Below are 22,560 nucleotides of genomic sequence, written 5' to 3'. Positions count from 1 at the left end.
ACATATTATGTCTCATACCTTATTCTCCCTAATTTATTATCATTCTTGGACCATCAAACCACCTTGGAATAAACATGAAAAATTTTAAGTGCGAAAATGAGTAATGCATGATTTTTTAACACTTTGAAGATAATTAAAACCAATAAATATTTTCTTGTGACTTAAAAAAATAAACAGTAGGAATTATCAATCTTGTGTACATTTTTGGAATTTAACTTATAACAAATATATTCTGTTAGCATATAAAATGTTTTTACCTTACTCTGAAAGCATTAAATATGTAGGGAGTCCAAAATGTGAGCTGTTTAAAACTGACATGAACACTAAAAACAAACAAAATAATCAGAATGATGTGCAGTTATTAGGAAGCAAGTTTAAAATTTTGGAATATTTTTAAAGTGCTGAGATTTGGAAGAGGACTATCCTTAAACATGCTAGTCATATCCTATTATGAACACAAAAAAGGCTTTAAAACTCAAGTTTAGAAAAAAAATAGAGGTTCTATGAAAGGAAGATTAGTAACAAACGTTTACCATTGAAGAAAGAATTCAGGTAAAAACAAATAGCACCACAATGAATTGCACTAAGGCGCTAAAGGAGGCACCTTATTCCCTGCAGAGTGAATGCTCCTTCTGAAATGTATTGCAACATATAAATGCAATTGTTTAATGGTTACCATTTGGTTCATTCATCTACAGAAAACTGCATTCCTTTCTAGTTCATCATACTGAACAAACATTCAAATTACTGAACTATACATAAAGTTACATAGTTTACATTTTATGAAAACAAAGTTGGAAGGAATATTTATAAATGTCACCTTGGTCGGCCGTAGGAGGTTGGCTGTGGGAAAGCACTGACCACTAGGAGCAGCTCCTGCGTACAGCGTTTGTCTCCTGGTGGTCAGTGTGTGACTATAAGATGACAACTGTAAAGGGCTTCATATCTCTTAAGACATTTAATTTATGTTACTGGTCCAGGAGTGTTTTAGATATAACTATATATATAGATATAGATATATATGCATATATATATTTCAACAAGAAGTGTAAAAATTTTTAAAAACAAATCACAGCACTCATAGCTGTTTTACATAAGAAGTACTTAGGGTCATTAAGGTGTCAAACTATTACACTATAATATGTATATATTTAAAAAGACTGAAAATGGCACATCAGGAAACTTATTAGAGGCCCATTTCATTATGTCATATCACTGATGTGTCAGTTCTATGAAATTCCCTTTTCTTCACTGAAAGCATCTGTCCCTCCTACTTCGCCTCCCTGTGGGGTCTCTGCACGCTCTTGCTTTCCTTGGTGAGATGGCGTCATGCTCGTGTCATTAGAGGTCAGGAAAACGGCTTGGGTCTTCCTTGTAGTCGTCAGGTATAGTAAAGATGGAGCCGTCAAACTCATCATATCTGAATTCCTGAAAAGTCACAGTGGCTGTGATCGTAGGAAACACAGGTATATCTAGAGAGAATAATCAATGATAATACTGTAAAATGAAATGTTAATCTACTTATCTATATATATAAGAGCCTAAGTGACTGTTATGACTGGTCACTATGACATGCACTGACCACCAGGAGGCAGACGCTCAATGCAGGAGCTGCTCCTGGTGGTCAGTGCACTCCCACAGCCAACCTCCTGCTGCCAGCCAGCCAACCTCTGCAGTCCCTCCCCATGGCTGGCCAGCCAACCTCCCGCGGTCCCTCCCCATGGCTGGCCAGCCAACCTCCCGCGGTCCCTCCCTAGGCTGGCCAGCCAACCTCCCACAGTCCCTCCCCATGGTTGGCCAGCCAACCTCTCGCAGTCCCTCCCCAGGTTGGCCAGCCAACCTCCCGCAGTCCCTCCTCAACCCCCAGAATGGGCGAGATGGCCCTGATCGGACCCAATCTCCGGCCAGGCCAAGGGACCCCAACAGTGCACGAATTCATGCACCGGGCCTCTAGTAGACTAAAAATACTATTAGAGACATCCATACTCCTTAAATTAAAAAAAGACACATTATTCAAGCACCAGACCAATCCTACCTAATATATGTTTATTACTGAGTATGATGCTTTGAGGAAGGATTTAGTTATTGGTTATGTGAGAATAAACAATCTTTTCTGTCAAAGAAGAGAGTTTTGGCGGCTACCATTTTGGCTCCCATGAGGGGCTGCCATTTTGAAACAGCAAAGGTCAACCTCTTTGTTTAAATTAGTCAATCGCGCAAGAGTGTGAGCCTACGCTCTTCCAACCAAGAGTGAGGAACAGATGACGTGCACCAGGCATGAGAGCCTGAGCAGACTGCCACCCAGTGTGCATGTGCTCCCAGACCATGTGAATGCGCACCCTCCTGCAGGAGTGAAGATATTTGCCTTGCTGCCTGACTCCCGAGTGTGCTTTGTGTTTTACCAGGAGCCCTGATTTTGGGGCTCGCCTTATTTCTAACAGTAAGAAGAGAAAGACATGGAAGCATCAAAAAACTCATTTCAATTGCTTTCCAATCTAACATATAATGCCAGATTCCACCAGTCTTTTTATTTTCCTTCAGGCAAAGGGACAGCTAGCTATATCTGTAATTTTTGCAATGTGATAACTTTTCTTCAAATTATAGTATATATATTATTCAGACTCTGAGCTAATTTATTTTCATTCTAAAACAAAATACATGAGCCCTAGCCAGTGTTACTCAGAGGTTAGCAACTGTTGGCTCACAGATTAAAGGGTTGTGGGTCCAATTCCCAGTCAAGGGCATGTACCTGGGTTGCAGGTTAGATCCCAGGCCCTGGTCAGGGCATCTGAGGGAGACTACCAATCGATGTGTCTCTCTCAAACTGATGTCTCTGTCTCTCTCCCTTCCTACTCTCTAAAAAGCAATGGGGAAAAATATCCTTGGGTGAGGATTAACAAAACAAACAAACAAAAAACTTAATTAACATAAAGATTACACAAAGAAATCAACATAAGGATTACACAGTTTCCAGTTATTTCTGGGAGGGAAAATCATTCATTTGTGCCTATTATGTGCAGATGCTGTTCTATCTAATTCCAGGTATCAGCAAAGTAAAGCCCATTGCCTGGCCTCTTTTTGTGAGGCTTGTGAGCTAAAAAATGATTTTCTATTTTTAAATGGTTAAAAGAAACACCAGAAAGTAAAAATATTTGTGTCTATAAAATTACATGAAATTCAAACACATCATCACAAATGGCCACCCTCACATCGCCACAAGATGGCTTGCAGGGAAGGGCAGTTGGGGGCAAGATCAGGCCTGCAGGGGAGGGCAGTTGGGGGTGACTGGGCCTGCAGAGGAGTGGTTAGGGGGTGATCAGGCTGGCAGGCAGAAGCGGTTAGGGGCAATCAGGCAGGCAGGCAGGTGAGTGGTTAGGAGTCAGCAGTCCTGGATTGTGAGAGGGATGTCCCACTGCCGGTTTAGGCCCAATCCCTGTGGGACATCCCCTGTGGAGTCCCAGATTAGAGAGGGTGCAGGCTGGGCTGCACCCCACCCCCACCGTGCACGAATTTCGTGCTCCGGGACTCTAGTAATAATATGAATATCAATAAGCACAGTAAAGTGTGGTTTCAGTAATACTGATCGAAGCAAGATAAAATAGATCTGAGGAATTATATCAAGGTTATATTCACTATATGTTTATTTTTCTCCCTCACTAGAATGTAAACACTTAGAGGGCAGGGACTTTTACTAACTCTCACCCTAGAAAAGCATCTGGCAAGTAACAAGCACTGGTTAAACATTTGATGTCTGAATTGATGGATGTACTGAAGACTCTCCTGAACAAAGCCGAAAGTCAGTAGAGAAGAGAGTTAAACTTCTCCTGAAGCTTAAATTTATGCTAAATCCAAGCCTAAGCTCCAAAAGAAACTTCTAAATCTCGTTTCCAGTTTTCTGATATAGTTAAGAAGTTAAATATGAGATTTTACTATTGTTAAAGAGCATGATGATAAAATTAAGTTTAAATATTTGAAAATAACCCTAGCCGGCCCTAACCGGTTTGGCTCAGTGGATAGAGCGTTGGCCTGTGGATTCAAGGGTCCCAGGTTTGATTCCGGTCAAGGGCATGTACCTTGGTTACGGGCACATCCCCAGTAGGGAGTGTGCAGGAGGCAGCTGATCGATGTTTCTCTCTCATCGATGTTTCTAACTCTCTATCCCTCTCCCTTCCTCTCTGCAAAAAATCAATAAAATATATTTAAAAAAAATAAAAATCATCATTCTCCCCTTTAAAAAAAAAAGAGCCCAGTGACTGAGCCACTGCCGAGGACTCGGCAACCTCCCCCTTAAGCCCTCCTCGCTTCCCGAAACTCCGTCCCCCCTGCCCGCCTTCTCCCGCTGCAGCCTTCCACAGGCCGTTTCCACCGAGGAAAAGGAATCGGATTGTATGTCCGCTATCCAGAACCTCCACTCTTTCGACCCCTTTGCTGATGGAAATAAGGGTGATGACCTGCTTCCCGCTGGCACTGAGGATTATATCCATATGAGAATTCAACAGAGAAACAGCAGGAAGACCCTTAGTACTGTCCAAGGGATCGCTGATGATTACGATAAAAAACTAGTGAAGGCCTTTAAGAAGAAATTTGCCTGCAATGGTACTGTAATTGAGCATCCAGAATATGGAGAAGTAATTCAGCTGCAGGGTGACCAGCGCAAGAACATATGCCAGGGACTCGTCGAGATTGGACTGGCTAGGGACGACCAGCTGAAGGTTCATGGGTTTTAAGTGCTTTTGGCTCACAGAAGCTTAAGTGAGGGTTTCTTTGCAATGAGTAGAATTTCCCTTCTGTCCCTTGTCAAAAGTTTAAAAACCTCACAGCTTATATAATGTAACCATTTGGGGTCTGTTTTTAACTTGGACTAGTGTAACTCCTTCATGCAATAAACTGAAAAGAGCCATGCTGTATAGTCTTGAAGTTCCTCATTTAAACAGAGGTCAAGCAGTAGGCGCCTGGCAATGTCCAGCCTAAAACGGAGCAATACCATGATGTTTCAGCCAAGCCCATGTCTGGCCAAAGCTCCTCACCAGAGTCCCCTGCCCTCAGAGAATGTCACCACCGCCTGAGAAGCCTTCAGTGAAGCTGAGAGGAGAGGGGTAAGGCACCAGCGGCATGTGTACCACTAGAGGGAGCTTTCCGTAATCACAGATCTATACCTGACCCGGTGATGGAGCTTCGAGCAAGCAGCCTGCCACCTTCCCTCCAGTGAGGTGTAAGGACTTCTGGCTTGCCACTAAGGTCTTTTTGACCAGACAGATCCTAGCTAATTGTTGTCCAAACACCGTAATTTGAGGCCAACCTTCTTATCAGAGTTAAACTTTTGACAAGGGAACAAATTTCAAACTGAAGTGTCAGTCATGTAGCTAGCTATAGAGCAGTGGTTCCCAAACTTATTTGGCCTACCACCCCCTTTCCAGAAAAAATATTACTCAGCGCCCCCTGGAAATTAATTTGTTTTACATTTTAATAGCAATTAAACAGAAAGATATATGTATTAATGTTTCTACCTTTTTCGTAAAATATAGTAAAGAAAGGTATAAATTAGAAACATTGAAGTTTGAAATTATAAAACTATTTATTGAACTCAGAATAGAAAGGTAATACAAAAAAAGTTAAAACAAATGCACCTGTGGCCATCACCGCCCCCCTGGATCACTGCAGCGCCCACCAGGGGGCGGTAGCGCCTACTTTGGGAATCACTGCTATAGAGCTTGCAACTTCCTAGCAACAGCTGCCCAATGCCATGTGAAGTAAAAAAAAAAAAAAAAAGATTTTTGGGGTGTTCTTTTTTCCCTCCTTCAGTTTTAATGTTATGTTATGTATTTAAACCCTTATTTAAATAAAACTTGTTTTCAGAAAAAAAAAAAAAAGAAAGAAAATAACCCTAGGCGGTTTGGCTCAGTGGATAGAGCATCGGCCCATGGACTGAAGGGTCCTGGTTTGATTCCGGTAAAGAGCACATGCCTCAGTTGCAGGCTCCATCCCTGACCTGGTCAGGGCATGTGCTGGAAGCAACCAATCGATGTCTCTCTCACATAGATATTTCTCTCTGTCTTCCCCCTCCCTTCCATTCTCTCTAGAAATAATCAATGGAAAAATATCCTTGGGTGAGGATTACCAAAAAAATATTTGAAAATAGAATGTATGATTATTACTTTATCTGTAAATAGTGACTCCAGAAACATTCCCACTGTTCAGAAACTCATTATCACAGTGCATCAGAAGTTCACCCACACCCTCTTGTATGAAGTATTTGCATATCCCATACATTTAATTTAAATAAAGTAGAATTAGGCCCAACCAGCATGACTCAGTGGTTGAGCAACAACCTATGAATCAGGAGGTCAGGATTCAATTCCCGATCAAAGTACATAACCAGTTGTAGACTTGAATCCCAGTGTGGGGCATGCAGGAGGCAGCCAATCAATGATTCTCTCTCATCACTGATGTTTCTAGCTCTCTCTCTCGCTTTCCCTTTCTCTCTGAAATCAAGAAAAATATATTCTTTTTTAAAAAGAAAAGAAAGAAATCTAGTAGAATTAAAACTATAATCAGGCACTTTATATATTTGACAAAGGATGAATATCAAAGCATTTAATTACAGAAAAACTTTAAAATTTTTTAGCAAAACTTAGAAATCCATTTTCCTTCAAATCATATTTTTACTAAATGTTAGTAAACAATACCATATTTCTAATAGACATGGAAATTATAAGCAATTTTTCTCTTACCTAGTTTTACAGGAAAGCCTGGAGGAAGCTTCATTTGAACAAATTCTCTAAGCTTGTTAAAGTGCTTGAAGGGAGCTATTACTTCCAAAACATTCAATATTCTGAGAAATGGAAAGAGAAAAAAGTTTTCATTTTTCAAATGGATTTCTTTGTGACCTAATGTTGTTTTATAACCATAAGCTTCAAACTTAAGGATGAGGAAATGATACCTCCTTCCTCTTGAATTTTTTTTTATTATTATTCTTTTTACTGTGTCAGAGTTTGTGACTTTTATCTGTTACAGTACAAGCATAATTTCCACAGTTGTTTGATTTTAGGTCCATATTTAAATGGATTCAAGGCTTCTTCTTCCTGAAGTTTATACATTCCTGAATTCTTAAAGTCGCTTCACTATTTAGGTGTCTAAATTTCACTGCTAATTTTTTGTGCATGAAGTGCTTTTATGTGCTCAGTATCCCTTGATTTCTTTCAAATTTAATAAATTAGTGTTTTCTTGCATACTTAAAAGGAAATTTTGCTGGCATAACATTTCAGTTTATGTTTCTTCCCCTGTAAACTACAATTTCATAATGTCTCCTAGCATTCAGTACTGCATTAGTCATTATACTGCAGCTTCCTCTTTTCATTTTTGGTTTGATGGATTTTACTTTTTAATTAAATCTTTATTGTTGAAAGTATTACATATGCTGCCTCCCCCCCACCCCTCCCATTGACCCCTTCTAGCCCACTCCTGCCCCCACCCCAGGCCTTTAGCACCCTATTGTCTATGTCCACTGGTTATGCACATATGTATTCAAATTCTTTGGTTGATCTCTGCCACCCACCCCCTTTCCTGTGAGATTTGATGGATATTATTTTCAAGTAATATTTTTCTTTCAAAAATGGCCCATTGCTGCTATATTTCTTGAATACTTCTTTTTTAATTGCCTTTATATTTAAATGACATCTTAGCTAGATATATTATCAGATTACACTTGCTTTGCCTCAGAAATGCTAAGATGTGAAAAAATGTAATGCCAGGCTGTATTTTAGACCCTTTCTGCCTGAATGCCATTAGACTTCAGAGCGAGGGGAAAGAGAGGAAGAGACAGAAACATCAATATAAAAGAGACCACCGATTGGCTGCCTCCTACAACCCGGGCAAGTGCCCTGACCAAGAACCGAACTGGCAACATTTTGGTGCATCAGATGTTCAACCAACTGAACCACACCGGGGCCATTAAACTTTAATGTGTAGAAGCTTTTGGGTTTGAATGCATATTTTTTCATATGTCTCAGGGCCATTAAACTTCTTTATTAAAGTTTAAGTCAAATAGTTTCATCAGGATAATTATTGCTACTAATCATCCTTTTATCAAATTTTCTTGGACCCTAATGTTATGCTACAGATACAGTTTTCCTTACAGAGAAACTTTCTCTTATATTTAGAATGGTATTTTGGTTACATTTTGGAAGCTCTCTATATCAGTGGAACATTAAGAATACTTGTGTTGAACCATCTCTGTCTCCCATAAATATTACTTCTCTAATTACTTTAATCTATTCTTTTACTGCATTCACTATGAGCTAACAAAATTTAATTTTTTGCCACATATATTCTGTTTGTTATTATTTCTAAAGCAGCTATTTTGCAACAGTGATATTTAGTGCTTAATTTATTTCATTACCTTTACAATCTCCTTTTGATTTCATTCTGTTGTCATCTCATCTAGAGTGATCTAGTTTATTCATTTCAGTATTTTTATGGTTTTCTACAGCATTTACAAAAAAATTTATTCTAGAATGAATTATTTGTCTGGCTTTTATATGCTATATTCCTTTTCAACATTTTTTCAGGGGACATTGTTATAAATGCCACACTTATAAGTTCTAATATACCCATTTTTTCATATATTAACATCTCTGAAATTGGGATAACTCCTAAAGCTGATAATATCCTATAATTAACCACATTTTTCTTAATTAGAATATAAAACTGATGCATATTTTTATTTGCATCTCTCTGATGATCAGTGACTTTGAGCATTTTTTCATATGTCTCTTGGCCATCTCTAGATCCTTTGCCCATTTTTTAATTGGATTGTTTATCTTCCTTTTGTTGAGTTGTATGCATAGTTTATGTTTTGGAAATTAACCCCTTTTCTGATGTATCATTGGGGAGTATGTTCTCCCATACGGTGGGTTCCCTTTGCATTTTGAGGATGGTTTATTTTGCTGTGTAGAAGCTTTTTGGTTTGAATGCAGACTGGTGCAGCCACTATGGAAACCATATGGCATTTCCTTGAAAAATAAAAGTGGAATTGCTGTTGAAGCCAACAATCCCACTTCTGGGAATATATCCTAAGAATCAGAAAGAATATTTGCACCCCTGTGCTCTTAACAGCGTCATTTATTTATGACTAGAGGCCCAGTGCACGAAATTCGTGCACGGGATGGGCAGTGGTCCCGTCAGCCCACCTGCACCCTCTCCAATTGGACATCCCTCTCAATCCTGGACCGCTGGCTCCTAATCGCTCACCTGCCTGCCTGCCTGGTCGCCCCTAACGGCTGCCCCCTGCAGGCTTGATCACCCCTCACTGCCTCTGCATGCCGGCCTGATTGCCCTTAATACATTGTTTGCGGGTAGTTTTTATCGTGAGCTAACAGGTGGCTAATTTTTTGCGCAAATGGCAACATTCAGTAAAATTACGATGACTTTAGTTTACGTATTTATACATTACCTGCATTCTACTGCTATTCTATAAAAAACGTATTAATACATGTCCTCGCTCTACTACCAGTCAATGTAAAACGTATAAGTAAAACGTATAAATACGTTTCCTGCATACAATGTGTTAACTGATTCCCCTGCCGGCCTGGTCGCCCACAACTGTCCCCCTCTGCCGGCCTGGTTGCTCCCAACTGCCCCCCCACTGGCCTAGTTGCCCTTCACTGCTCCCCCTGGCAGTTTAATTGCTCCCAACTGGCCCCCTTGCCAGTCTGGTCACCCCCAACTGCACCCCACTGCCAGCCTGGTCACCCCTAACTGCCCCCCCTCGACCTGGACACACCCCTGCACCCCAGCCAGCCTGGTTGCCAATCACAGCCCCCGCAGCCAGCCTGGTCACCCATGCAGCCTGCTGTTCAGTCATTTGGTCGTCCCTCACTAACACTCCTGCTGACCTGGTCGTAGGCAGCCATCTTCTGAGGGCATGAGGGTTAATTTGCATATTACCTCTATCATATTGGACTAGCGGCCCAGTGCATGAAATTCATGCACTGGGGGGGGGGGGGGGGCCGCGCGCGAGTGTTCCTCAGCCCAGCCTGCACCCTTTCCAATCTGGGATCCCTCAGGGGATGTCCGACTGCCTATTTAGGCCCGATCCTAAACTGGCAGTCAGACTTCCCTCTCACAATTCGGGACTGCTGGCTCCCAACCGCTCGCCTGCCTGCCTGCCTGATCACCCCTAAATGCTCCCCTGCCGGCCTGAACGATGCCTAACTGCTCCCCTGCTGGCCCGACTGGCCCCAACTGCCCTCCCCTGCAGGCCTGGATGCCCCCAACTGCCCTCCCCTGCCGGCCTGATCGCTCACAAATGCCCTCCCCTGCTGGCCATCTTGTGGTGGCCATACTGTGACCACATGGGGGGCAGCCATCTTTGACCACATGGGGACGGCCATTTGTACGAGGGTGTGACAGTCAATTTACATATTACCTCTTTATTATATAGGATAGCTAAGATCTGGAAACAGCCCAAGTGCCTATCAGTAGATGAGTGGATAAAAAAAGCTGTGGTACATTTATACAATAGAATACTACCCAGCTATAAAAAAAAAGAAGGATCTCTTATCCTTTGAGACAGCAAGTATGGACCTGGAGATTATTATGCTAAACAAAATAAGCCAGTCAGAAAAAGACAAATATCACATGATCTCACTTATATGTGGAACCTAATGAACAAAATAAAAAGACAAACAAAAAAGGTCCAGAGACATGGAAGCATGCAACAGACTGAGAGATCTCAGAGGGTAGGGAAGAGGGGTAGCAGAAAGAGATTAACCAAGTAACTTACACGAGTACTAGTGACCCGATGCACGGATTTATGCACACTGAAATGAAATTAATTAGAAGGTGGCCACTGGGGCAGGATTGAACTAGATGCGCCGGACACGCTCTGGAGCCAACCTCCCGTGGTCCCCCCCAGCTGGCCACACCTACGGCGGCGCCTTGGCTCAAAGGGCATCTACGCAGTGAGCGGGGTCCCTCTGACAGGTGGGGTCCCTTGGCCTGGCCTACAGGTATCGGGCCGAAACTGGCTCTCCGACATCCCCCAAAGGGGTCTTGGATTGCGAGAGGGTGGTTTTCAGGTGACGCACCCCAGAATCAGGTTCCCTCCTCTCTGGTTCCGGCTGCATCAACCTAGAACTGCAGCTGCCAAGTCACTGCAGCTCAGCATCTCCTGCATTGAGCGTCTGCCCCCTGGTGGTCAGTGCACATTATAGCTACCGGTCAGATGGTTGAACAGTCGGAAGGTTGATTAGGCTTTTATATATATACTAGTGGCCTGGTATATGAAATTCGTACATGGGGGGGGTGGGTTCCCTCAGCCCAACCTGCACCCTCTCCTATCTGGGACCCCTAGGCGGACATCCCTCTCGCAATCCGGGACCACTGGCTCCTAACTGCTCACCTGCCTGCCTGCTTGAATGCCCCTAACCACTCTGCCTGCTGGCCTTCTCACCCCTAACTGCCCCCCCTTGCCAGCCTGATCGCCTCCAACTGCCACCCCCACTGGCCTCACTGCCCTCCACTGCCCCCCCCATCAGCCTGCTCACCCCCAACTGCCCCCTAATGCTGGCCTGCTCACCCACAACTGCCCTTCCCTCTTGGCCTGATCACCCCTAACTGCCTCTGCCTTGGCCCTGCCACCATGGCTTTGTCCAAAAGGATGTCTGGAAGGTCTCCCAGTCTAATTAGCATATTACCCTTTTATTAGTATAGATAGATATGCGTAGCCCATGGACACAGATAATAGTGCAGTAAAGGCAGGAGCCAGTCTGATGGGGGTGAAGCAGGGGTGGGGATGAAACGGGGGACAATTGTAATACTCTCAAACAATAAAAATAAATGAAAAAAAAAGTAAAAAAATATATAATAATACATTTTAAATAAAAAATACTGGTACATTTTTTAGTCAACTGGGTCTAATATATGATAATAATACAGACATGTATGTATGTATGAATAACTCCCTTCCCATATTCTATAGGAACTATCTATCTCCATCCCTGATCTATAGCTTGAAGGCTGTATAGCACATTCTATCTCCTTTTCTCAAGTTAGGCTATTGGGGGCTATGAGACATATATAGACTGTAGAAAAATGTAGGTCTTGCTCTATTCTATGATGATTTCTTTTACTGTACTAGGCCAGAGTAATAGGGGAAGGAACTAGGAAAGGAAAATAGCCTGGGGCTTCAGTCTGCTAATTGAATTTTTTAAGAAGATCATTAGTCTTTAATTGATTCATGAATCAGACATCCCCCCGAGCACCTTAAAAAGTACTCTAAATTAAAAATTTTATGAGCATCTGATGAGTACAGTTTGAGAGATGTCTACTGCAGTATTGTTTATAATAGTGACAAACTACAATCAATATATTTATCATCAGGGGAATAAAACAAATGACAATAAATCAACACTGCAAAATAACAAAGAAAGAAGAAAAAGAGACACTAAAAAGTAATTACTGTAAGAATTGCAAGATATACTCACTTTTAAACAAGAAAAAAAAGAGAAACTCACAGAACAAAATGTAGAATATGCCATTTTTATAAAAATGCAAAAACATAGAAAATTCTAGATAAAAATATAGCAGTTATCATCTATTAACAATTACTAAGGTGAAAGTAAGCTATCATTTTTATTCTATAAACCCCATTGTATTAGATATTAAATAAAACATATGTATTCCCTAGCCCAGTGGTCAGCAAACTCATTAGTCAACAGAGCCAAATATCAAAAGTACGATTGAAATTTCTTTTGAGAGCCAAATTTTTTAAACTTAAACTATATAGGTAGGTACATTGTTATTAACTTAATTAGGGTACTCCTAAGCTGGCCTTTGCTAAAAACGTCCTCAATCTGATTGAGGTACGTTCACTGAGGTTGACCCCTTCCAACTCTCCCATCCACACTAATTTTGTATACTTGTTTCGTCTATCTCCTTTCGTTCATCCTCTCTATATGTCCAAATCATCTCAACATACCTTTCTCAATCCTTGACATTACATCTTCTTTCACTCCACAACGTTCCCTAAAATTAACTTAATAAACTTTACTTTTATCACCCGCATGCGTTTTGCAGACGCGACTAGCACTAACCACTGCACAATGAGACTGCTGACTGACTGGCTCACTCAATTCGTGCATGAATCACACACACTTCCCCTGTGCTGCGACTCCCGCGGCCCGCCTGCGCTGCGTCTCCCATTGCCCAACCGACCGACACCCCCCACTTCTTCTAACGCCACTTCTTCAAAATAGACTCGCCCAGGCCAAAAACCAACTTTTGTGCATGGGTCACGGAGTTTCAATCGCACTGTACGTGTGCACCCGCACATGGTATTTTGTGGAAGAGCCACACTCAAGGGGCCAAAGAGCTGCATGTGGCTCGCGAGCTGTGGTTTGCTGACCACTGCCCTAGCCAGTCTGGTCAGTGGATAGACCATCAGCCTATAGACTGAAGCGTCCCAGGTTCAATTCCGGTCAAGGGCACTTGCCTGTGTTGGGGGCTCAATCCCTAGTAGGGGGTGTGCAGGAGGCAGCTGATCGATGATTCTCTCTCATCATTAATGTTTCTATTTCTCCCTCTCTCTGTGTGAAATCGATAAAAAAAACATTTTTAAAAAAATGCAACAAAAATGTATGTATTTATGTATTATTCTTATAATTATAATTTAAAAACTATACATTTATCTGGTTAAAAATAATAAAAAATATTACTATTTTGTGAACTAAAAAATTTCAAGAAGGGTACACACACTATAAAAGCAATGACTAATTGCTTTTGCATGTCAAAGGCTTCAAATGAACCACTCAGATACAAATATTATTAAAGTCTTTAGGGTTTAGGAGCTTCTTTGATAAACTTGTATAGTTAGTAACTAACTTACGACTGAATTCCCAAGGGAAATTCCTGGCTCATGGCTATTGTGGCTTTAAATGTTTTCTTATTCTCTTTGCACACCAGTTCTCTACCAAGATGAGGAGCTCTAAAATGAAAAAATATATATATATTAGTAAACTTTTTCTATGTCTTATCATCTTAAGAAGAATCTGTCCTTTTCCAATGACACTTATTAATATTTCAAATTTTCTTACTCTGAGCATAGAAATAAAATTCTGATAAAAGAAAATGAGACATGTATAAGAAATAAGGATAACAAAGTATAAAAGTTCAGAAAAATGATCAAATTTCACATTGATATAATTTAATAAGCACTTTTAGGAACAAAGCAAACCACACAAAAACTGTAACACTGTGTATCTTTAAAATCACTTATTCAATTCAATCTCTTTTACTGTCTGTAGTTCACAGCATAACCAATAAGAAATGATGTGAAGAATAAAGAATTCTAGCCTTAGCCGGTTTGGCTTGGTGGATAGAGTGTTGGCCTGCGGACTGAAAGGTCCCAGGTTCGATTCCAGTCAAGGGCATGTACCTGGGTTGCGGGCTCGATCACCAGTGTGGGGTGTGCAGGAGGCAGCCAATCAATGATTCTCTCTCATCATTGATATTACTAGCTCTCTCTCCCTCTTTCTTCCTCTCTGAAATCAATAAAATATATTTTAAAAAGAGAATAAAGAATTCTACATTCACTATAGAATACTGTACAATGGAAACATTTTGGAAAAGTTAGAAAAGTATAATAAACCTTCAATACAAAAAATAATAATCACTGCAACTTCTTCCTAAACATGAGAGTAGGCAATATTTTATACTCTGCCGAAGAAAAATCCTATTTTCTATAAGAACTATACTTTAAGTATCTCACATGGTTGGCCAGAAAAAAACTTTTTATTTATTGATTCATTCAAAATAGTTGTCTGTCATTTATCATTTTTTTATTCAACAAATATTTGCTGAATACAAACTATGTGCTAGGTACTCCAGTAAATATTAGTAATAAAATATTAAGCAAATGTCTTATGTAAGGATAGTGAGAAATAGTCTGGCATAGGCTAAAGCACAGAAATAATGACCGAAGATGGAGGAGCTTGAAAAAACAAAAAGTAGAGAAATAGTGAATGGCCTCATATAACATGCTAAAGACTCAAGGTAGCCGAAACCGGTTTGGCTCAGTGGATAGAGCGTCGGCCTGCGGACTGAAGGGTCCCAGGTTCGATTCTGGTCAAGGGCATGTACCTGGGTTGCGGGTATATCCCCAGTGGGGGATGTGCGGGAGGCGGCTGATCGATGTTTCTCTCTCATCGATGTTTCTAACTCTCTATCTCTCTCCCTTCCTCTCTGTAAAAAATCAATAAAATATATTTTAAAAAAAAAAAAGACTCAAGGTAATGACAGAACATAAAAATTTACATAAAGTGAACTCAAAAATGCAAGGGCACTGGGCAATTCCTCACATTGTATTTCCTTAGAATGATAATCCTATAAGTTTTTTTAGTGAATGTAAATTGGCAGCAAGAATGTAAAAAAAAAGCTCTGTAACTTATTCAAAGGGTGCACATCATGCCTAATCCATATTTTAAAAGGTCAAAGAATTACTTCAGACAAAACTATTAATAACCAAAGGCCCAATGCATGAAATTTGTGCAAGAGTAGGTCCTCGCAGCCTCGGCTTCATCCGGAAGGTCATTCCGCTGTTCGGCCGTTCGGTCCATTTGCATATTATGCTTTTATTATTATAGATTATATTATATTCTCTCTAAAACAATTCTACACCCAAATGTTATGTTCTGTCATTACCCTGAGTCTTTAGCATAGTGTGTGAGGCCATTCACTATTTCTCTACTTTTTGTTTTTTCAAGCTCATCCATCTCCAGTCATTATTTCTGCTCTTACAAATTATTCTTTTTAAAAACCAAAGAATCCAAAATAATCAAAATAAAAGAAAAAACACTTACTTTCCATTTTCAGCAGATATATATTCTTCCCATGTAATAGTGTTCTGAGGAGGAGGGGTAAGGGACTGTCTTCGAACCGGCTGCCAAAAAGAAATAAAGAGGCAGGGGGACAGGGAGAAAGACAGAGACAAACACATAGAGAGACAGACAGAGGAAGACACAGAAGAAGGGAGGGGGGAAAATGACATTTTTAAAAATATAAAATAAAGCTTTTTTAAACTACTTATTTTACTTTTATTGTCTAAAGTTTTACATATGTCTCCTTTTTCCGCAATTGCCCCACGCCACCCAGCCATTTCCAACCTGGACAAGACCCCACTGCCCCAGTGTCTGTGTCCATTGGTTATGTTAATATGCATGCATACAAGTCCTTTAGTTGCTCTCTAACTCGCCCCCCTACCATTTGTCTCTAGATCGATCTATTCTTGTTCATCAAATTATGTTGATCATAATAAGCTATTTAAACTACTAAACTGTTCAATCTCTTCAATATAATGCTTTAAGAGTTTACTGCCAAGATAGTTCCATGGTGATTTGAGCGCTATCAGTAATTTAGTATCAATTTTTTTCTAAATCTCAAATAGGAAGATAAGTTATCAAAGTAATAAAATCCATTCATCAATGTTTTAATCATCTAAAATGTTCTTGGCATTATGCTAGAAAGTGAATATGAAGTATGAAAACCAACCATGACTTCAAGAAGTTTACAATTCAAAGAAAAATCCATACATGAACAGTTAATCAGAAATACAAAATATTATATTATTAAAGACCAAATGAGCTTACAAAAAAATTGAATAGTACAGGAGCTAAAAAAGAGAGCAGTGTTCTATGGATACTAAATTCAGATTAGGGGACTGGGGCTCAGATTGTATGAAAGTCAAACACAGACTGTTTATTTGATCAACACCGGTAAAAGGTCAGGTCAGATTTAAAAACTTACACCTTTGTCTGTTATATATGCATTTGGGTCACTATAGAGAAGCAATACACTTAGAGCAGCGGTTCTCAACCTGTGGGTTGCGACCCCTTTGGGGGTCGAAAGACCCTTTCACAGGGCTCGCCTAAGACCATCGGAAATCACATATGTAATTACATATTGTTTTTGTGATTAATCACTATGCTTTCTTTAATTACGTTCAATTTGTAACAACGACATTGGGTGTCACAACATGAAGAACTATATTAAAGGGTCGTGGCATTAGGAAGGTTGAGAACCACTGACTTAAGACTCAAGAACTGATCTTTGCTACTTCTAACTTTGTGACTTCAGAGAGATTAATTTTTTTAAACCTCATTTTCCTTTCTATAAAGTGGAGCAATGACACTCATCTCATTAAATAACTAATAATTAAAAGAGATGAAAATACTTAGCACAATGCCCATGCTAACAATGCCAAAGTTATTTTTGCGCACTGGGCATTACCTTCACACCATCTCCCATTCGAGTCTCTGAGCCTGGAGAACAGGTCTATGTTCTATTCATCTTTGTATCAATAGGACAATTATAAAAATACTAGTATCCCTTTGCACAAAGATTCACGCAATAGACCTTCCTTCCCCTGGCTACTGGCACTGGTTTTCCTCCAGCACCCGGGACCCAGGCCTTTGGTCCAGCCGCAGCAGCGAGGCTTGGCTTTTGAACTCCGGCTGCTCCCAGCCCCTCCTTTCTTTTTTTCCAGCTCCTCCAGCGGAGCTCAGGGTGGACTGGAAGCCTGGGTTGCCCCCAGCGGCCCAGGCCCCTGGCGAACCAGGTCCCCAGCCTCTCCTTGAGCGGAGCCCAGGGCGGACTGGAAGCCTGGGTTGCCCCCAGGGACCCTGGCCCCCAGCCACTCCTTGAGCGGAGTCCAGGGCCGGTGGGAAGCTTGGCTTCCTCGGTCGCCGGGAGCAACCCAAGCCTCCTGCTCGCTCCAGCTCCGTGGCCGCCGCCATCTTCAGTCATCTTTAGTTTTTGCTCCGCACTTGCGTATGCAAATTAACTACCATCTTTGTTGGGTTAATTTGCAGAGTCGCTCTGATTGGCTGGTGGGTGTAGCACAGTGGCAGAGTGATGGTTAATCTACATGTTTCTCTTTTATTAGTATAGATATTATAATAAAAGTTATGTGAATGTGAAAAAAAAAAAACTCCAATGTTTTAAACCAACATAAATAAAAAAGAAAACTCATTGAGGTGCATATGAAATCAATTTTTAACTTGTAGAAGCTGAATTTAAATTTATGACACTTAATTCAGATTAGGCCACTGGAGAATTCTTTGTTATCTGCCAACAAAATGTTTTGTTATAATAATCACTCATTAAAGTACATACATTTGAGTAACCTGTGTTTATGTGAATTGCAAGTTGACATAACACATAATTATTTTCACACTCGATTCATTTTTATATTACCAGCTGTGACCAAGCAGCCATTAATTTTCAATACTGGTTTATGTGTTTTTTAAAACTTAATATTAAGATTTTAAGTACAATTCCCCATCACAATGGGATTGTCTCTTGAATTTGACAGGATCCTCCCTTTATTCTTTTGACCACCTATTTTTTAACTGTGCATGTTAATTTATATGTACCTTTCCTAAAAGCTTATTATTTAGGTTTAAAAGAACTGTATTCCCTTATGCTAAGTGAAATAAGCTAGTCAGAGAAAGATAAATATCACATGTTCTAACTCATTTATGGAATGTAATGAACAACATAAACTGATGAACAAAAACAGATCCAGAGACAGAGAAGCATCAATCAGACCATCAAGCCTCAGAGGGAAGGTAGGGGAGGGTGGGGGTAAGGTGGAGAGATCAACCAAAGGACTTGTATGCATGCATATGGGCCTGACCAATGGACACAGACACCATGGGGGTGATGGCATGAGTGGGGAGATGTGTGTGTGTGTGTGTGGGGGGGGGGGGGGGGGCGCGATGGGGCTATAAGGACACATATATAATACCTTAATCAATAAAGAAAACAAATTAAAAAGAACTGTAGTTCCAAAAGTTTCTATGAAATGCATACAAGTATTTCTTTTCTCCTTTAATGCCCACTGTGGAATATAATTAAACTGGTATCAATTCCATGCTGCTTTCTCTGTGTTTGTAAATTCTGTGTGTGGGAGAAAAAAACACACAGCTATTTTTATCGTTTTTATAATTAAATACCAATTCTGTTTTGATGTTTTTTCATCCTGCACCATTCCAGATTCAAAAAAATCAAATTGTATGCATAGATGAATATAATAGAATTAATATTGTCTTTAAATTTCTTCTATTTATAACTTAACTCCAAAAGGTTTCTCAAATAAAATTAATCAATTCTTCCCCATCAAAAGTCCAACACCATCCTAATCAAAATCCCAGCAAATGTTTTATCTTTCATAGAAACTGACAAGTTGATTTAAATATTCATCAAAAACTGTAAAGTTCAAGGGGCTATGATTCACATAGAAAGTGTTTTATTTCTGCTCAGAAGTCAAAACCTTAATTATTTAACTTAATTCGTATTACTTTGTTCTATCATGTGGCTATCTGAAATTAAACTATATCTTTAATTTCAATGTGCAAAACTATAACTTATTAAAATGCCATCTGCAGACCCCTTTAACAATTCAAGTACATCTTACAAAGAAAATTAAGTTGTATGCTGCATGTTTAAATACAGATAAATCAGACAATCGAAGGCAATTGGCAAATGGTCCATGAAATGCTATTCTATATAGTTTCCCCCCCCAAATATTCATCCCAAAATGGTTTGCTGACAAAATTAAACAAAGGTAGCAATAACTACCACAACAAAATCATTTCTTAAAAATAACTAAATAAAATTTAAGTCACAATATAAGTCCAAAGAAATGGCCTTTTTGTCTGGTCAACAATGGGTGAGAGAAGCAGCTTTGTCCAAAATTGAGCTCAGCATTTTTTCTCTCAATTTATTTCTATTTCCTGAGTATATCATGTCCTGTATCTCCTAGTTATCAAGATATCAGTAAATACCAGGTGGGCTTCTGAAAAATGAAGTCTGATGAAGCACAACTCTATCCCAAAGCCAGAAAAAATCTAAGGAGGATCTGGTAGGAAGGAAATAGGGTCACACTAAACTAGCATGATCACAATTTTAACTTAAACATTGAATGGGGGAATTCTCAAACATTTTACATCCTATACTTATTTAATTGAACTACATGGCTGATTCACTTAATACATGAACTTTGCAAACGTTAAAATATTTTCACACACACACACACACACACACACACACACACACACGCACAACATTACCATGACTTAGTTGGAACTTGGCACACTATGCAAAGTTATAGGCTAGAAATGATTTCATAAAGTAAGTGGACCATTACTTCGGCCTTCAAAGCAGTCGGTGATTTCAATTAGTGAAATAGGAAAAAGAATATATGCAAAGGAACATGGATTAAAAATGAATACTGGGTTTCATGCTTATAAAATGATTTAATCTATTTGTTAGTGAAGCCTCAGAGACCAAGAACAGATTCGCACACACAAAAATATCACTAAAGGCAATATATATAAAAAAACACCACCACCAAAAGGTGTATTGTATATAGTAAACAAAACCTATGTGTGTACTTATATAAACTCACTAAATGCCAGGAATAGAGTCTACCCCCTCTCTCCTTAGAACATTATAAATTAGAAGTGAAAATTATACCTCAAAATTTTGTTCCATTATGTTTCCACCTTTACTAAGACTCTCCATAATGGCCTTATTTCGAAGAATATCTTCTTCACTGAGATGTTCTCTTCTTTTTCTTGATTCTAAAACAAGTCCATTCACCAAATAAAAGTCTGCCAGAAAGTTTCCTACTCTTTCCTAAAACAAAATCAAATATTTCAACATAATAAAAAGATTAAGGTGGCCTTAGATTAACAAGAAAGTTTCAAAGTAATATACATGTTTTTCCATAACTATGTAACATTAAGGTATATATAAATATTCCTTTGGTACTTGAAATTACCAAATTGTCTTATGCATTCTATTAAGTTAAAAAATATATTAAACTAGAGGCCCAGTGCACAAGATTCGTGCACTGGGGGGTGGGGGGCACGCGGTGTGTGTCCCCTCAGACTGGTCTGCGCCCTCTCACAGTCCACGAACCCTTGGGGGATGTCTGACTGACGGCTTAGGCCCACTTGGGCCTAAGCCGTCAGTCAGACATCCTTAGTGCTGCTGTAGAGGCAGGAGAGGCTCCTGCCACCGCTGCTATGCTCGCCAGGCCAGCCGTGAGCCTGGCTTCTAGCTGAGCAGTGCTCCGCCATGGGAGCACACTGACCACCAGGGGGCAGCTCCTGTGTTGAGCGTCTGCCCCGATGGTCAGTGCGCATCATAGCAAACCAGTCATTCCACTGTTCATTCGATTTGCATATTAGCCTTTTATTATATAGGATTACACATTTCAAATTTGTAAAGAAAAATTTAAAACACACATACGTATGGCAGTTAACACATTGTTTGCGGGTAGTTTTTATCGCGCGCTAACAGGTGGCGCGGGCCATTTTTGCTAATTTTTTGTGCAAATGGCAACGTTCAGTAAAATTACGATAACTTTAGTTTACGTATTTATACGTTACCTGCATTCTACCACTAGTCTATAAAAAACATATTAATGCGTGTCCCGTGCTCTACTACACTGGTAGAACGTATAAATATGTAAAACATATAAATACGTTTCCCACATACAATGTGTTAATCTGAAAATGAGTTAAATTTAAATAAAAATACCACATAGTATTCCTTTAGAATCTACTCCCAAGTAGCACAAAGCTATCTGAAAACTTTATTTAGTTGAAGTCAAACATCATAAGTAACAAGGAGGGGTCAGGGATAATTACTGTTCCCATTTTATAGATAGAAAAGAAAGTGGAATAAAAAGAAATAGTCTAAGTCACATAGAAATCTCTAGGACACCTAGAATTAATTACCTGTTCCAATACTCTATTTTCTAACAGGATCAAACCTCAAGTTACATTTAGTTACTACTTTCCAACAAAGAGAGAATAACAGAGCAGTCCAGCTCACCAATACCACTGTTTATATTAGAAATGTGGGATAGGGAAACTCAAGAGGTTTAAGGGACATTATGAAGAGAGTTGTTATTTCCTTCAACATAAAACATCACCCTTTTAAATCAGACCCAAGAGGAGATCAGAGTTTGAAATATTTTACTTCAAAAAACATGATGGAAAGCAAGCTTCCCAGTTTCACCTGCATGCAAATCACTTGGTCTCCTACTTACTACTGTGTTCTGGCATTCCAAAACTATGTGTTTAGAGTTGTTTCCATGTCCACCTTGCTTTTGGTGGCTCTTTTACCAGTAACCAGAAAGCAAAGCATTCTGCACCTGTTTCTACCTACAAAATGGGAACCATAAGCATTACTGACTCCCTCCTTACCTGTCAAAGATTTAAGAAGATCACCTAGATGCTGTTCAAGAGCTTTGAGCTGCTTAGCAGTAGCACTAGATGAATAGCAGCTTCAATTTTTATCTTCTCTTGAAGTGATCCTTCTAATGCTGTCCAGAAGAACAGAGTACAAATAAATAAGACTTAAGCCAACAAATGGATTGCAGTGTAGGAGCTCACAACTGGGAATCCTATAAGCTATTTGTTGCCAAATAGCTTAGAGAGGAAAGCTGAGGAGCCTAGATCTACAGTGAGGATTTTTTCTGTGGTTGTGAGA

The 22,560-nt window shown here is 39.8% G+C and overlaps 2 protein-coding genes across 2 annotated transcripts in view; one reads left to right on the top strand and one right to left on the bottom strand.

Annotated features, from left to right (window-relative positions):
• Positions 1–645: 645 nt before the first annotated feature.
• The window catches only part of ANKRD13C (ankyrin repeat domain 13C), a 74,883-nt gene continuing 52,968 nt past the window's right edge, over positions 646–22,560 (bottom strand). The window contains exons 9-13 of the mRNA XM_081085895.1: positions 20,533–20,694; positions 15,858–15,937; positions 13,886–13,984; positions 6,732–6,832; positions 646–1,472 (exon numbers count right to left, since the gene is read on the bottom strand). Of these exons, the coding sequence (XP_080942021.1) occupies positions 1,342–1,472; positions 6,732–6,832; positions 13,886–13,984; positions 15,858–15,937; positions 20,533–20,694 (573 nt within the window). The 3' untranslated portion in view covers positions 646–1,341. The remainder of the gene's footprint in view (positions 1,473–6,731; positions 6,833–13,885; positions 13,985–15,857; positions 15,938–20,532; positions 20,695–22,560) is intronic.
• Positions 4,362–4,727, top strand: LOC308517234 (eukaryotic translation initiation factor 1-like; the record flags this gene model as incomplete). The annotated part of the gene is made up of 1 exon (XM_081088343.1): positions 4,362–4,727. Exon 1 carries the CDS (start codon positions 4,389–4,391, stop codon positions 4,725–4,727), a length of 339 nt encoding a protein of 112 aa, XP_080944469.1. The 5' UTR covers positions 4,362–4,388.

Source organism: Myotis nattereri (assembly GCF_964212035.1).
Source record: "Myotis nattereri genome assembly, chromosome: 3".
Classification (NCBI taxonomy): domain Eukaryota; kingdom Metazoa; phylum Chordata; class Mammalia; order Chiroptera; family Vespertilionidae; genus Myotis; species Myotis nattereri.
This window is presented reverse-complemented; position numbering and strand designations above follow the sequence as displayed.